The sequence below is a fragment of the Corythoichthys intestinalis genome, chromosome 10 (assembly GCF_030265065.1).
Source record: "Corythoichthys intestinalis isolate RoL2023-P3 chromosome 10, ASM3026506v1, whole genome shotgun sequence".
Lineage (NCBI taxonomy): Eukaryota > Metazoa > Chordata > Actinopteri > Syngnathiformes > Syngnathidae > Corythoichthys > Corythoichthys intestinalis.
In genome coordinates, this window is record NC_080404.1 from 48,732,501 (window position 1) to 48,749,949 (window position 17,449).

Here is a 17,449-nt window from a genome sequence, read left to right on the forward strand (position 1 = left end):
AAAGTCACACATGATATTGATTTTTCTATTATTGTTACAGCCAATGAAAAAAAAAAAAAATCACCAACCACAAACAGCAACTGAAAGCAATTATTTAAGAGTCCCATCACACTAATGTACTGTATTTAGGCTTAAAGAGTTCCAGGGATAGAAAGACATGTAGTTCGAGCATCGATGGGATCCGGGAGTTCGATTCCAAGTTTTGATGCCCTGACCGCCGACCGTAAAAAATAGCTGCCGAACACCTCGAAGAAGCAGCCATATGAAGACTAGCTCCGTTATGTGCAAATCAAATGAAGTGGCTAATTAAACTTAGCACAAAAACGTATCGCTTCGCTTCACATTAAATGACAACAAAGTAACAGAATAAACACACCGAATTGATATCAGACCCTCTGTTAAAACGTGCAAACTTACATATTTTGTTTTATCAAGGGTTCCCAACGATGTGTAGTGCAGAGGTGTGTAGCGTCTGTATACCTCAAGGATTCTTTTCCAACTAAAGTAATATGTACTTTGTGCCTGCTGCTTCCAGTAAGTCACCACTAGGGAAAGCCAAGCGCACATAGCAAAAACAAAGAAAAACTTTACAGTCCAGAGTTACAATAGTGACATCTTGTGGCCGGATGAACAATATATCAGTTTAGGAGGAAATCAAACTTAAAAATGTAGTCAATTTAAGATTAAGGGACAGAACACTCCCCGCAGCCCTTAAGTAACTAGTAGAAACCACCTAAACCACCTAAAACAAACAATGCAATAGAATAAATGCCTGCAGCATAAGACACTCTAAAACATAGGCAAAAGAATATGTGTAAATGTTTTCTCCGTGAGTTTTTGAAAAATAAACATCTTTCTGAAAGTGCACTCCTGTGGAATGAAACTTCATCAAATTCAAGTTCAGAGACTGATATTTATTGAAGGAGACAATACCTTTTCTTGTAGGCACCGTATAATTATTTGCACTATTGTAACACATTTGTTATAATACAGCATTTAACCATAGATAAAGGAAACAAGCAGACTATACTCCAGGCCGTTTGACACAGTGTAGCGGACTGGCTTATCAGCCCTCGCCTGATAAGCAAAGGAAAAGATGCCATCATCTCTTCGGTGGGGCCAAGACAACCCGGCCTACCAAAGCAACACCCGAGAACAACAAGAACTAAGTTTTATAGCTCGGTGCCTCTCAGACGTCAAGGCAGGCCCAACCTCCCAACTCAGTTGCCTCATTAACCATGACCCAGCAACGGTGACACACAAGCTAAAGATCCTAAACTGCGATAGATTATCCTAAACACACCCTCTTCCTGCCCACGGCCCGCCCCGCAAAAGCCTCAAAAAGACTGAATGTTTAACTAAGCATTGTAATTTTTCTCTGGAACCTTTTGTTGACTTGTGATATGGTGACCCTGAATCCTCGCCTGGGTCCCTCTGTACTGTATGATTGCTGTCGACTCAGAATAAATTGTCAAGTTGTGTTTCGAAGCCTTTTTCCAGCTTTCAAAATGGAGTCAGTATAATGGTTCAAGACTAAGGTGAACGCGTATGGAGGTGGAATTGTGTCTTTATTATTCTTAAAAATCTCTCAAAAAAAAAAGTTGCTTCAATCAAAATATATATTTTCAATTAAAAAAAAAAAAGTCACTTCAATAAAAAAATGTGTTTGAATACAAAAATAAATTTGAAACAAAAAAAAAACCCTATTTTTCTTTGAATTTTTTTTATATTGAAGTCAAGTTTTTTTTTTTTTTTTTGTTTGAAACAACTTTTTTGATTGAAGTTATGTAGTTTTGCATTTGGGCCAAATTTTGGCTAGGACATTTGTGTCTTTATTATTCAATCAAAAAAGAAAAAAGTTGCTTCAATCAAAATATATATTTTCAATTTAAAAAAAGTCACCTCAATTAAAAAATGTGTTTGAATACAAAAATAAATGTGAAATTAAAAGAAAAAAAGCATTTGAAAACTATTTTTCTTTGATTTTTTTTTTTTTTTTTGATTGAGGTCAAGTTTTTTGTTGAAACAACTTTTTTTGATTGAAGTAATGACATTTTGCATTTGGACCACATTTTGGGTAGGACATTTGTGTCTTTATTATTTAATCAAAAGAATAAGTTGCTTCAAAACAAAAAAATATATATTTTCAAAAGAAAAATCACTTCAATCAAAAAAAATAAATACAATTTTCAATCATAGAAAAAAAGTTTTTGAATGCGAAAAAATATTTGAGACTCAGAAATGTGCATTTTCACACTTAATTTTTGATGGGAACTGTTTTCTTTGATTGAAGCAATCCTTTTTATGTTTGGGCTATATTATGGGTAGGACATTTGTGTCTAAATCATTCAATCCCAATCAAAAATATTAGGGCTGTCAAAATTATCGCGTTAGCGGGCGGTAATTAATTTTTTAAATTAATCACGTTAAAATATTTGACGCAATTAACGCACATGCCCCGCTCAAACAGACTAAAATGACAGTACAGTGTAATGTCCGCTTGTTACTTGTTTTTTGGTGTTTGGCTGGCGTTTGGGTCCAACTGATTTTATGGGTTAGTACCATGAGTGAGCATGGTGTAATTATTGACATCAACAATGGCGAGCTACTAGTTTATTTTTTGATTGAAAATTTTACAAATTTTAATAAAACGAAAACATTAAAATTTCTATAACTTGTACTAACATTTATCTTTTAAGAACTACAAGTCATTCTATCCATGGATCGCGTTAAAGAGAATAATGTTAATGCCATCTTGTTGATTTATTGTTATAATAAACAAATACAGTACTTATGTACCGTATGTTGAATGTATATATCCGTCTTGTGTCTTATCCTCCCATTCTAACAATAATTTACAGAAAAATATGGCATATTTTATAGATTGTTTGAATTGCGATTAATTACGATTAATTAATTTTTAAGCTGATTAAAAATTTTAATTGTTTGACACCCCTAAAAAATATATATTTTGATTAAGGCGACTTTTTTTTTTTTTTTTTGATTGATTGAAGCAATTTTTTTTTTTTTTTGATTGAAGAATAAAGACACAAATCTACCTCCATAAACACGTGGAGTTTGGCCTTTTGGCTGGGATGTCAGGGTCCTGCCGGCCCGGTCACTGGAGCTGTGCCAGTTCAGCCGGTTCATTCCGGCAGTCTGGCTAAAAGGTCAGATTCCTTCATTATGTACAAGTTAAAATTAACCCTGTGAGTAATTTATAGCAAAGTTAATTGAAAGTTCATCTAATTTCAAAAATAATCGAGAAGTTAAGAAATTCATATTCATCATTTTTTTTTTTTTTTTTTACCCTGCCAATTAAAAGAATCGGAATCGAGAATGGTTTGGAACGCGGAATCGGATTCTAGTTTTTCTGCCAGTTTGGCTGAGTTCCAAATACTGACTTAGGGGGAAAAAAAATACCGAAGTGAATTTTAAGAGCATGCTTATCTATTTGTAATTAGCTCACACTGTTGAGTATTTGTTTTGGTTTTGAGGTGATGAAGTGCACTCATTGTAACAAACAATCAATGCAAGATGCTGATGTGTGCTTTTGTTCTTCTGCCATAATCAATGTCAATTGAACGCACCTTTACGATGCAGATGGAGGTTGTGACTAGTTGAGCAACAATTATATATAATCTGTTCGAGAGATGATCAGCTGTGTGCATATGCATGAGATGTTGCTTGCTGAGATGAGTATAGTGTTTGAACTGGCGAAAGCAGCTGGCATCATTTACTCGGGAGATAAATGTCAATGGAGACATCTTTATGGAGGTCAAAGAAGGGGTTAATGTATGACGCATAGCCTGGAGAGAGTTCAGTCCGCATGACACACACATTTATACATGTTCACATAAACACACACGCAAGACGAATTGGATGAACTGCCCAATGGTTCCTCTGAGAAAGCTTGTTAAATCAGGAGCCCACAACAAATTTAAGACATCACACCACCCGGGCTTACACTCTCACATGCTGCGCTGACCTTTGGCTTGCATAATGAAGCTGTTGTATCACTCCAGTAAACCGCTAATTAAATTGGGCTGAAACAGCAGCTTGCCGCCGCAGTGGAAAGTGCAGATTAGGCCTGTTTGTGCTTTAATTAAAATCTATTACTGCGCTTTTCTTTGCAATAGTTTGAACACACACTCGTATGCACACCGTTAATAGAAAGAGATATCCCAAGAAGAGCTATCACAGAAGTTGAAGTTGAAATCAAATGAGGTTGTACAACTCAAAATGCAACATAGTTTGGGGGAAAGCTGCAAAATTAAAAATTGCATGTAGGCCTGTCACGATACCAAATTTTAGTAGGTGATAACGTCTCATAAATTATTGCTGATATACGATATTATTGACTGTTTTTTTTTAACCTATTCAACCATGAATAGTGACAATACATCCTAATGAATCACCTATTTGAATGCAATAAATTGTTTTTCTTAAATAAAACACAAAATACAATTAAATTTACTAATAAAAAAAAAAATGCATAATTAGTCATTTTAATGCTAGTTAAGTGTAGAATATGAAATAGGTAAGACACCCAATGTCATTTTTTTTGTCTGCCAATTGGAGCCCATTAAAATTGTTAAATTGATCCAAAATGACTGTCATCTTGTCCTGCAAAGTGTGCATGCAACAAATTTGAAGCCAAATTATTATCATTTATTACATCATATTATCATTGCCAATCAGATTTTTCATAAGGGGTGTCATTTTAAATTTATTCTTAGAGTAGAATCTGAAGTATTTGTGATTGCTTCCAGAAATCTGAACATGACATGTTTTTATTTCGAAATGTTCACCGAAAGTATGTTTGCTAAGCCACTAACCATAAGCTTTACAGTCAGTAAAAAAACAAAAACAAAGTGCACTTTGCTTTCATCAGGCATGTTGTGTCAGTATTAGATTTTTTTTCTCTTTTGTTCGCATCGCTCGCAAATTCTTTCATCCAGCGAGTTTTCATGTTTCAAGTGTCACCTTTTAACCACAATTTTGTGTTGTGGAGAAGACAGCCAATGTTTTATAGCAGGCTAAAGTGGTTAGTACATTTTTTCCATCAGCCTCAAGTAGCAATGCTAACATTTTGCAATGTTTAATGTAGAAGTGTTTCCTTATTTTGTATGTCTGAACTTTATGTCTATGGCGTATTGATAGCCAATAAACATCTGTGAAAGTTACTTGAGTCTCATATGCAATCAACACGCACGTGTGCCGAGTGCACGCAGCACACACACGCACAAATCAATGCACGCATGCAGCTATAAGTCGCAGCCGGGAAAATTACCGCCCTCATTTGCATTTACCGTGTGATATTTTGACTTATTGCATATCGCTACAGGCTTAATTACTTGCATTGTGAGCATAGCATGGAATGCATCACTTTAGATAGCATCAAAGTACTGCTGACAACTTAGCTCTGAAAGAATATCTCAAATTCTTTTCATAAAAAAAGCAAGAAATTTCTTTGAATTGAATCTATTTTTAACATTTGTCTGAAGAAAAAAAAAAAATTGATAGCTTTCTTTGGTGGCAAGGTGGCAGAGTGGTTAGCACATCTGCCTCACAGTTCTGAGGTCAAGGGTTCAATCTTGGGCTCCAGTCTTGAAGCTCTGTGGAGTTTGCATGTTCTACCTGCATATTCCGGATTTCCCTCAAAAACATGCATGGTAGGCTGATTGAAAACTCTAAATTGTCTCTAGGAATGAGCAGTATTGTCACAGATTACTTGAAAAAGTAATTTAATTACTAATTATGCCTCAAAAAAGTAACCAAGTTACTTTAAAAGTAATTTATCAGTTACTTTTTTACCAATTTTTCTCCCTTTGCTACCTCAACATAAGAATGACAACAGAAAAATGTCATCGCATTTAATTGAATTTCCGATAATTGAATTTAAAGGGGATGATCAGAATTTTTCACATAGGGCCTAATCTTCTAGTTAGCGGGGGTTTAATTAGTCTATGGAGTTGATTTCAACCACCATTGACCCGTGCTAGCTTAGCCACTCGGGAGCTCTGAAACTCACATATAATTGACAAACTGCATGTAATTTGTTGAAAATGAACTAATTAAACCCCCGCTAACTCGAAAATTAAGCCTAATTTAAAAAATTCTGAACTTTGGGGTAGGGTTTGGAAGCATATCAGTGCCAATGTAAAACAATGCAAATTGACTGCACAATAATCAACAACATACCAATGAATTGCACAGTGCAATAAACACAAAGGTGGGGGCGGGTGCGAATGCGCGCGCACAACCCGGAAGTACGCCGTACACACGCGGTCAATTTGGCCACAAAACGTGGCAGCAACTAAGCACACTACACTCAGTCGGACTTACAACACATCCCAAAGATGCTAAACAAACACATCACCTCACGACATAAATATGCAACACGAATATGATCTAAACAATGCTCGCCGAAGACTACCCGCTGTTGCAAAGGCAAAGCTATGAAACAGCCGCGCATATAGTGGCTGTAACCTATCGCTGGAACCCACTAGAAAGAAGGAAAAATACATTCATTCATGGACACACATAGATCAACATTCTCTTGCACATCTCAACAGGTGGCTGCACTCGGCTCGAATGTGCTCCCGCGCTGCTCACGCCTTTCTCAGTTCCAAAACACAACATGAACTAACTATGAGCGGTTACCATGGAAACAAACGCATAGTGGGAACCTTTCTAACATTTCTGTTCAAATTGCTCTTTTTACATGACTTCTTCAGTCTACATACATTATGAGGCAATAACAAAATAGTAACGCACAGACACTAAGGAGACTAACTTTTATCACTAACTGGTTTGGAAAAATGAACACATTGGATTGCTCGTTACTGAAAGAAAGTAATCAGATTACAATAACGCGTTGACTATGGCTGCTTCTTCGAGGTGTATGTGCGTGAATGGTTGTTAGTCTCCTTGTGCCCTACATCTGGCTGGCAAACGATTCAGAGTGTACCCTGCCTGCTGCCTATAGTTAGCTGGGATTGGCTCTAGCACCCTTTGACCCTCGTGAGGAAAAGCAGCTCGAAAAATGAATGAATGACTTTTTTTTATAAAGAGCTTTAAGATTTTTACAACAGTATTAAGTTTCACACAAAGAAAAGAAAAAAAAAACAGGCCTACGTGAATAAAGTCAGATTATTACAAGAAGGAAACCCATTTTAAGAGACTAAGCACTGTGCTGGTTCTGCAAATGTTTGGCCATTAATAATGAGACCTCAGTTTCATTTTCTGATGGCTGAGTGATTCAGATGAGGATGCCAAAGGCACTATAAAGTTATGTTGAACTTTATATCATTTTAAAGAGAAAAGTAAGCAGAAATAATCAAAACAAGGATTTTTCCTCTGTGTTTTTAGAAAGAAACAAATCCCAAAAAATTACTATTCATTGGAAAGTGACCATATCATACACATGGGGTCCCTATAAATCTTATATTTCCTGCTGCAGATTTTAGGTTGTAAAGTAGGTCTTTGTCATCCATCATCCATCTATCAGAATGCCCAAAGCCCCCACCATCACCCCTCTTCACGGCCTCTGTCGGCCATTGCCTCTCCTTCACCTTAAAAAGCAAGAAGGTCAACCCCCCCGGCAGCTTTATGAGCCTTATAATTAAAACATGGTGTAAATAGTGGAGGTAGTGAAGGGCTGCTCTATAATTCTTCCTCGACTTATCACTGCATCAGTGAAGCAGCAAGACATCTGTTACTTTCACATCCCAAACTACTGATGAATTTTTTCATGGTTTATTTTTTGGAGAAATATACTGTTTACTTTTCTGAATACAACTTGTCCACCTGAAATAATCTTTACAGAGAGGGGATGAACATTTGACAGTTTAGTGTTTGAGTCAAGGACTAGACCGACAAAATATATTATTAATGGTGTCTACTGAGAAGAATGACCTTGTGAGTTCAAGGTTATGGAATGGGCCATGGACACACACCCATTTCAAATCATTGACATAATAGCATCAAAACATATTTTATTTGCTATAAAGAACCAAAACAATCAGTTCATTTCAAAGCATATGTTATTTGCCATAAAGAACCAAAACAATCAATTCGTTTGGAAGATTTCTCTTTTAATTTCCTGTCCTTTGATTTCCAGGACATAGCCTCGCAGAAGTTTTCCATGCCATCTCCGGTCCGCACCGTTATTGCAGCAGATTTTGACAATGACAACGAGTTGGAAGTCTTTTTCAATAACATTGCTTACAGGGGGCCCTCGGCCAACAGACTCTTTAGGTAAGCTCTGGTGGTATCACATCCATCTCACAAACAATACATGCATGGCACACACGAACATCTAGTTTAGAGATTGACAATGTCATTAGTGGAGTACTTCTTAAATGGTGGGGTGCATGTGACCTCGGGGAAGGCTTAAGGTAGGGTTATCAAATTTATCCCGATAATGGCGGTAATTAATTAAAAAAAAAAAAAAAAGTATCATGTTAAAATATTTAACGCAATTAATGCATGCGTCGCACGACCCACTCACACATTGTCCCGATCAATCTGTAATGGAGCCGTTTTACCTATATAGAGAGATAAAAGGCAGCATAAAATGAGTAGAGTGAATTTTGGCAGCCTTTGCAGCCCTTTTTTAATAGGCTAAAGCCTTACAATCCCTCTCCTTACGATTAGAAATATCATGGGAAACAATGTGGGGAAGAGAGATAGCAATTGATCTTTTTCTTAACACCTTATGTTAGTTCCCAACGCAGAGAAGATATATCAATTGGTAGCACTCCGCACAGTCATGGTTCCGCTTCCCATCATGCATTTGGGTTGAATGGCTGCAGTATCATACACTGAAAGCTCATCAAATACACTAGATGGCAATATTTAGTCAGAATATAAAAAGTCACAAGTCTTTCTATCCGTGGATCCCTCTCACAGAAAGAATGTTAATATTGTAAATGCCATCTTGAGGATTTATTGTCATAATAAACAAATACAGTACTTATGTACTGTATGTTGAATGTATATATTCATCCGAGTTTAATTCATTTTTTCCTTAATGCATTGCCAAAATGTATATGATCGGGAAAAATTATCGGGAATGATTGGAATTGAATCGGTAGTAAAAAAAACAATCTGATCGGGAAATATCGGGATCAGCAGATACTGAAACTAAAACTATCGGGATCGGATCGGGAGCAAAAAAAGATGATCGGAACAACCCTAGTAATTGCACATCCACTCATTGAGTGGCAGTGATGCTCTCATTTTAAGAGTGTGTGCAGTATTTTTGGACCAAACAAGAGCGCACAGCAAAGAGCAATGGTTATATGAAGAGCTAAGACTAGGAAATATGTCTATGTAACGTTTGGCTTTGACCTTGGGAGACGAGGAAAGACCAGTCTGTTTACTGTATCTAAAAATGTTTGCAGCTAAAAGGAAGCCAAATCAATTAAGACGTCACTTAAAGACATTACACCCCGATCACATTGATGAGCCGCTTGATTTTTTTTTTTCAGCGAAAACGTGCCGAATATTGCCAATAATCGTCCCGCTTTGTCAGTGTTACATTAGTAAACCAGCAAGCACTGTTAGCATCATGGCATACCAAGTTGCTCAGTGCAATGGCATTGTCGTTTTTGTTCTATTAATTTTTGTTTTTTCAGTCAAATTGTTTGATATATTGTTCTCATGAGTTAATGTTGCAAATAAATTTGAACTTATTACTATTTATTGATTTTATAAAATTTTATTTTTTGGGTCTGAAATGGTAAGAAAATTTACCATGAGTTTATTTTTACAGTTTTGATGTGATTTTTAATTATTATTTTTTTATATATATATATATAATTCAGGCAAAGTGATGCACTTTGACTTTTTTTTTTGTTAATTATTAAAAAGGACACAATGTTATGCAGAGGTGTACTTATAATAATAATAATTCATTAGAGAAATAATACGATTTATAGTGGTGGCAAAGAGTTGGTGGGTGGCGCAAAACGTTTATGTCTTCCCTCTAACAGTGGAGATAATGGAGAAGCACTGCATTAGTGAGTTGACAATGTGTTGTTTCCAGATGTGACAAAAATACCCACACAGTTAATTTTAAAAAGTCCCTGGTAAAATTAGGAAAGCTTATTTAATTCCTTTACTTAACCCTTTAACAGCTAAGCCTATTTTGGCTGAATTTGCATGCATTTGATGTTGTCTTCATATTTCAAAGAAAAAATTGTTTACAATGGCCACGCTGGGTCCCTTTTTTCAGGACACCTTGAACTTCATGTCTAAACTGTTGTTTTCTTCACTGACCAATTATAATCCACATTTTCGACCCAAAAAGGATAAAGACATCTTTTTTCATAATTTGTAATGTTGTTGTAATGATGTGCCATTGACAAGCAAACATGCTCGACCAACCGTTTTGAAGTTATTCAACTTGTTAGGATAAACATTCAATAGAAAAAAATAAGATTGAATAGTTTTATGTTTGACAATTCGACACAAACAGCAGGTATGGTCATAGGGTTACACATACTATGGTCAAAACAGGTTATATACTGTTCAAAATAGTGAGAGAAAAAAATTGTATATGTCATCTAACACAAAGGGTTTGGAGGATATCTCTTTGAGAAGTTAGGTGTTGTACCCATCACCTTATCAAAAGTATATACGTACATGCAATCAAGCTTCTCGAACACACATCTACATAAAAATTGAAAAATTATAGTGAAGAAAAAATATATATATAACTTTGGAAAAAAGTAACATAACTAAGTAACTTTTTTTTGCGCACTCAATAAAGCTTCTTCTTGAACAGGTCACGGAGCTGCGTCACACACAACATCACACAGCCTACTCTTTCGCCGTTTGCGGCTTTGCGCGCTGCTGTTACTTCTACTCGCCGAGACGCAGACTCATCCCAAGAAAACAACGACAAATACGGCTCATCTTCTTCCTTGAGTTAAAGAAATAATGCATTAGCTTGCGCTAAATGTAGTTTTAGATTCATTCTGCACGTTTCATAGTCGCTCGCTCAAACCAACCGGCCGTTGCTTGCTTCGCGTGCCTCCCTTTCAAGTTGTCAAAGTTTCAAGTTTCAAGTTTTCTAGTTGGCGCCTCGCTCGGAAATTTATTAAAAATGATCACATTCGGTTCGTCCTTCTTGACATCACAACGGCTCTTGGGATATGTAGTCTTTTGTGCTGCTTTCGGTTTTGAAAAAGGACAAGAAATGATGGAAATATGGAGATGGATACATGGCAGTGTTTTAATGCATATTTATGAGTGCAATAAAACTATAAAACTCAAATGACATTATCTCCCGTTTTTCTTGGCCGATTGACTTCAAATAAAAAATGGTGTGGACATCAACTTCCGCACTTTCAAACGAGACCAACCAGCGGCACGTGGGTGACGTAATTACAGCGTGACGAAGCTTCAAAGACAATATGCGTAAACGCGTCGCTGACGACACGTTCGGTGTTAAAGGGTTAAAGAAAAGCAAATAAGAAACTTACTATTTAAGTACAGAAGTAAAAAGCACCTCCCCACCCCCTGTTGTCATTGAATATGATAGATGTCCAATCCATTTGGACTGGGAGGATTGGCAGTGATTATTCACAGCCATCCAAACCCAACGGTTATGGATTCAGTCCTATGTCCTGGTAACCATGTCGAAGTATTTTTTTAAGAGAGTGATAATCAACCCCACATTGGTTTTAGATCCTCTGTCATCAGTAGGTAAATGAGTAACCAGTGTGGAAGCAGTCTGAGTACCTTGATGGCACTGTACGTATACTGTACTGTAAGTTATCTCATCAATCCATAGTCATGCTTTTCATTGTAGATGTAGGATACAAATACATTTTCCAGGTTTGACCACATCACACATGCATGTACTAGTAGTCCCCGGGTTACGACGTACTCAACTTACGTGATTTCGACTATACGACACCGGGGTCTTGTCCACCATGTTGTCTACAGTCTTTTTTTTTTTTTTTACACTAGAAGTACCAGGGGTTTTGGTGCTCCCTAATATTACCAAGGGTGTCCCATTTTGAATTTGAAACCAAATTAAATTAAACTGAACTAGAGCTCCACATCTATGTGCATGTGTTGTGGACCCATCCGTTAGTTGCAAATGTTTGTTTTGTTTGCTTTGCTTGATACATCCAAATAATATTCTAACAGCTGATGACCAGTATTATCTACTCTCAATGTATTTTCTTCAGTCAGAAAAGTAATAGTTAAAAAAGATTAATCACGATAAAAAGTGCACTAATTAGGGGTGTAATAAACAAAAAATTGACACCACTAATTGTAATGTTAGTTTATTATTCACTGTTTGTTCATTTGTAATGTTTGTTTTGTTTTTCAGTTTTGCTAAACGCACAAGTGCACTTTTTACCGTCGCTTTTTGGTTACGTAACAACTGGCCGAACGGACTTATGACGTACGTGAGTGTAAAGAGGTGTCCCAATTCGTTGGGCTGACATTTCAAGCCCTAGTCCTTATTGCTTTGTTTGAAGGGCCAAGGGGTGGGGGAAGAAAAATAGAAATGGGATGCGGCCGGTGGTGCATAAGTAATGGCCCCATTTACAAAACAAAGGCTAGGCTCAGCTTGGGGGCGGATCCCAAGGTGTCCCAAAATGGGACATCTTTGGGGATGATCCCAGGTACTTCTAGTATTAAGTCACATAAACAGTACCTCAATGTACCACACAGTCTTCGGGACGCAATGAGGAACGGACCGAGAATAAACATCATGCTTGTCATTACCCGGGTAATGACAATGCTCAACTTACGTCTCTGGCTCAATTCATGCCGCTAGATTAAAAAAAACAAAAAAAAAACAATAATACCTGACTTCTGCCGACAGCCGCTACAAACTACATCCACATAATGCTACGGTAGATATCACATGTATAAAGAACTAGATGCAAAATGACATACTTGCCGGAGTTAGTAAACAGCTGCCATCATAAAGCAGTAGACTTCCCTGGAAAACTGTTGTAGCGAACCTTCCTAGTGAACCTAATTAACTTTTGATCTAAAATACTCCTAAATCGGCAAAATCTTGACTTGAATCTATCTTTAAAACAATTTTAAAACGTTCACATGTCAAAAGTAGACAGAAGGGAAATTATGGAATAACGGGATCAATTTTAACAACTTTAACGGTTGATTCACAACGTTAAATTAATTGAATGTAGTTTGAAGCTGCTGATACTGTAAAGAATGGGGACTTGAGTATTTTATTCACTGTTTTGAACTGTTAACTTGATACTGAAATAGTCGTTTATTTAAGCATGAGAGGATTTTTGTAGAATTTTTGTAACTAACGTACGAAACATTAAAAGCAGATAATAGCGGGGGAGGGAGGGTGCATCAATATCGATTTATAATCGAAGCGTAGCCTCTGAATCGTAATCGCATCATTAGAAGCCCAAAGATTCCCACCTCTACCTCACAGTATGTTATTTTTCACTTTACTTTCTTAATATGACGTGTTCTATCCTCATTAAACATGAAGTTGTTCAGCTTGACAGACAGCAAACAAGGTTATTGTGCTTTTTGAAGCTTTTTACTTCTTCAATTTTGACAATTTATAAAGCTGTAACACACATATGTACATTTATGTTCAAAATGACACACATTTTAACAAAAATTTTTTTGACACAAAACAGTTGGTGTTCAAAGTTTAATCTAGTCTGAACAATATGTAAATTTGGTAGATTTGTCTAATTTGCCTAACAAAAGTCTGCTAGCTTAAATGCTACGAATGCTAACGTATTTACAATTCTCAAACCAAATCGCTCACACATAACTCCACAACCTGTAGCTCTAAACTTAATTACAAATGCATACACAAACTAATATTAGCTGAAACAATTTACAGCCTTATGTGGGCCAAACCAGAGCGCAGCTCTCCTTTATCCATGACGAGTCTGCTCCTCAGTCATACAAGGCGACAGTCCAGCTAGACCCAACACTGCCACCAGAGGGCAGTGTATCCTCCATCATTAACTCATTCACTCCCAGCCATTTTCACCGGAGCAAGGCACTTCGCTCCCGGCCGTTTTACTGGATTTTGACTCATTTTGCAAGGCCCACAGAAAATTCTGTTCTATTGCTATATAAACATGAAACCCACCAAATGAAAGATTAGACTCTCATCTTTCAGCAGAAAAAAAGTTATTTGATATATTTTTCCATTCTTTAGAAATCAGCATTAGAAAATAGCTTAGTTTGAGCAATTTTCCAATTTCTGATGAAAAAACAGAGAAATTGAGCTTTTTGTGAAAGCATGCATTTCAAACATAACTTTGACTTTAACACGGCTATTTTTCGCTTTTGTGACATCCCAAACATCTGAATAATGTTTTTGTACTACAAAATAACAAACAACAAGACAAATACAACTTTTGATCACAAAGTAACAATTTATTTACACATAACTAAACTATTGAACTGTTGAACTATTTGCACACATAACAACGGGAAAGGCCCTCGGCTGCTCCCGGTTGAATGAGATGGCTCCCAGTAATATGATGAGTCCGGATCAAGATCGGTCTAACTTTTTTCATCATCTTCATCGTTGGTTTCAACCTCGGGCTAAGGAGTAACGCAACGTGAGCTCCGCAGAACGCGTGTGGAACCTGTTGTGGACGTCACCGTCCGTCTCATCAAGATAGATTTTTTTTTATCCTTCTTTAACGATGGTTTCGTTTTCTTTTCAAAACACTCCTCCAGTGTCGTTTGCATTTTTTTCCCGATCGTTCTCCACATTTTTCTCAAATTCTCACGCGTCTTCACAACTTCCGTTTTGTGACTACTTTTTTTCACTTCCTTTCTTGGCCCAAGATGAGCTCTTACCAAATGCGCTACTGACCTCCAGTGGCAAGTTTTATTGCTTTAAAATAGGTTTTGAGCTTTGTGCATTGTATCTTAGATACATCGGAACCTATAGAGGCCTCTTGTAAAAAACAAAAACAAAAAAAAAACCAAGCAAACTCAAAAGACGTATAAATACGTTTTTGGGACACTGAAGCAATTAAAAATAGAACGTATTTATACGTTATGTGAGCAAATGAGTTAAACAAAATACATTACTTTTGGACTTGATGGATAGTTATTTTGAGATGTAGGGGTACTTAAAGGGTTAATTCCAACTTACGCGGAAATTCGGGTTACGTCGCCAGCGTAGGAATGGAACTCGTTCGTAACCCTGGGACTACCTGGATATATTACATGCATGAGCCTAGATGTCTTAAGGCGGAGTCGGTGACGTAAGTCATTGGCAGCCATCTTGCATCGGAGGCTTTCTCTGGCGAGCTCTATTGTAGCAGATGTAGGGTACGCTAAGTCAAAACAGAAACAAGGTACTGGACTGTCTCAGGAAATTAGAATACACAATATTCTAATTTTTTGAGACAGTCCTGTGTATATATACAGGACTGTCTCAGGAAATTAGAATACACAATATTCTAATTTCCTGAGACAGTCAGGATTTCCTGAGACAGTCAGGAAATTAGAATATTGTGTATTCTAATTTCCTGAGACAGTCCTGTATATATACACAGGACTGTCTCAAAAAATTAGAATATTGTGTATTCTAATTTCCTGAGACAGTCCAGTAGATTAATTATTATTATTATCCATTGTAAACAATATATAAACATATTGTTAAACTCTATGTCTGGAATGAATGAAACTGAATATTTTTATATGTTATTATCTTTGTAAAGTGGATTCTTTGGTTGCCATTTGTGCAGGGGTGCCTAATAATGTGGCTATTTACTCTGTTTTCCACTTTCAACTTGAAGCTGGCAATAATTTGCAGCCAAAGATCCCTATCTAGCATCCTACCTTCTGCACACATGGGCGACTCTTTCATTAGTGACAGTTTTATGTTGGGCTTACTCGCTAGATAATATTAATGAACTCAGTACACTAAACACAATCTTAAGATTCATATCAAGTTGTTAAGAGCCCACTATCTAGCATAAGCCAAAGTAGCTTGGAATGAAACATCTGATGAATGTTGCCATTAGGCGGATGAATCCAAACATGTGGAATATCAATAAACAGTTCAAGCCCCAGCAGTTTTCTGGATCAAAACACACCTGCCCGCCAGTTCACTGAGAGAGAATTTGTCTATTTGGATGCAGTGATGGTCCAACAGGGGTCATTGCTTTAAAGCACTTGGCTCTGTTGTCGTTTGTTATGAAGATGAAGCTACTCATTTAACTCTGCTCTCAGTGCATTAAAAGCAAGCTCATTGTTGTGCCTGGACTAATTAATCTATGATATGACCATCAATATTTGGCCAAGCCTTTTAGTTTAGTTTTAATTATACTTTAAGCAATCTGTCTGGAAATGCTGCAGTGCACAGGAACATGTCTGCTTTTTAATTCAAAAGCCACACCAAATCCTGTTGGTCAGGCAGCAGGGGCGTGCAGAGACCGATTGAGGGGCAGGTGCTTATAGATCAAAAGGGGCACATGAACGAGTATTTAATTCACCTTATAACAACATAACTTTAACCATTTTAACCAGCTTTACAGTATATTTGGTTGTGACTGTGACTGACTTTAATTAGGACGGGGGATTAGTGAATAGAAATCAACACTGTCGTCAACACTTTCTGGGTGTTACTCAGTCAGTCTTTGCCTTTTATCTTCCTTCAGCCTCTACATCAAAACTTCCTTCCTCAACTTGTTGTTCATCTAAAAACAAACAACATCAGATGTTCACTAAACCACCATCAGAGTTTTTTCAAAACTATTATTTCATTATTGTATTTGACTACTCTAGCACCTAATAATAAAGTAATGACATAAAATGGTATAGAACAATACAATTGTAATTGTGTTTATAATTGTTGTATTTTATACCTGAATATCCTTACAAACTGTCATTCTTACCAATTGTGCTTTACTGCTGATGAGGGATCCATTGCCTTTAGCAGCCTCATCTGTAGCTTTTTTTTTTTTTTTTGTCCCTTAACCCCCTTTCCTTACGAGGCATGTTTATATAATGAAATATGAATTTAATTCTTTTTAAAATATGTTGTTAATCTTATTTTTAAAAAGTAATTAATTACAGTTACAAATTACTTCTCCCAAAAAGTAATTGCATTAGTAACTCAGTTACCTGAATGCGAGAGTAATTAGTTACTTGACAAAGTAACTGGTGATAATTTTCATGCTTTTTTTTTCTTTTAAAAAAAAAAAAAAAAAAAAAAAAAGGTCACACAATCTAAATTTTAAAGGGGTTTTGACCCAATTCTTTTACCTTAAACTTAACTAGACACAGGGGTATTGCGGATATTGCGATAACTAGATAATAACCTTTGCTATGTGTGGAAGTCATTTAATGTTGTGAATCAACCGTTAAAGTTGTTAAAATTGCTCCCGTTATTGCATTATTTCCCATCCGTCTATTTTCGACATTTGTAAGTTTTAAAACT

General features: G+C 36.5%; 1 protein-coding gene across 1 annotated transcript in view; it reads left to right on the top strand.

The window, feature by feature from the left end:
• crtac1b (cartilage acidic protein 1b) overlaps positions 1 to 17,449 on the top strand; it is an 82,388-nt gene that overhangs the window by 44,550 nt on the left and 20,389 nt on the right. The window contains exon 8 of the mRNA XM_057849091.1: positions 8,126 to 8,262. Coding sequence (XP_057705074.1) covers positions 8,126 to 8,262 — 137 coding nt within the window. The remainder of the gene's footprint in view (positions 1 to 8,125; positions 8,263 to 17,449) is intronic.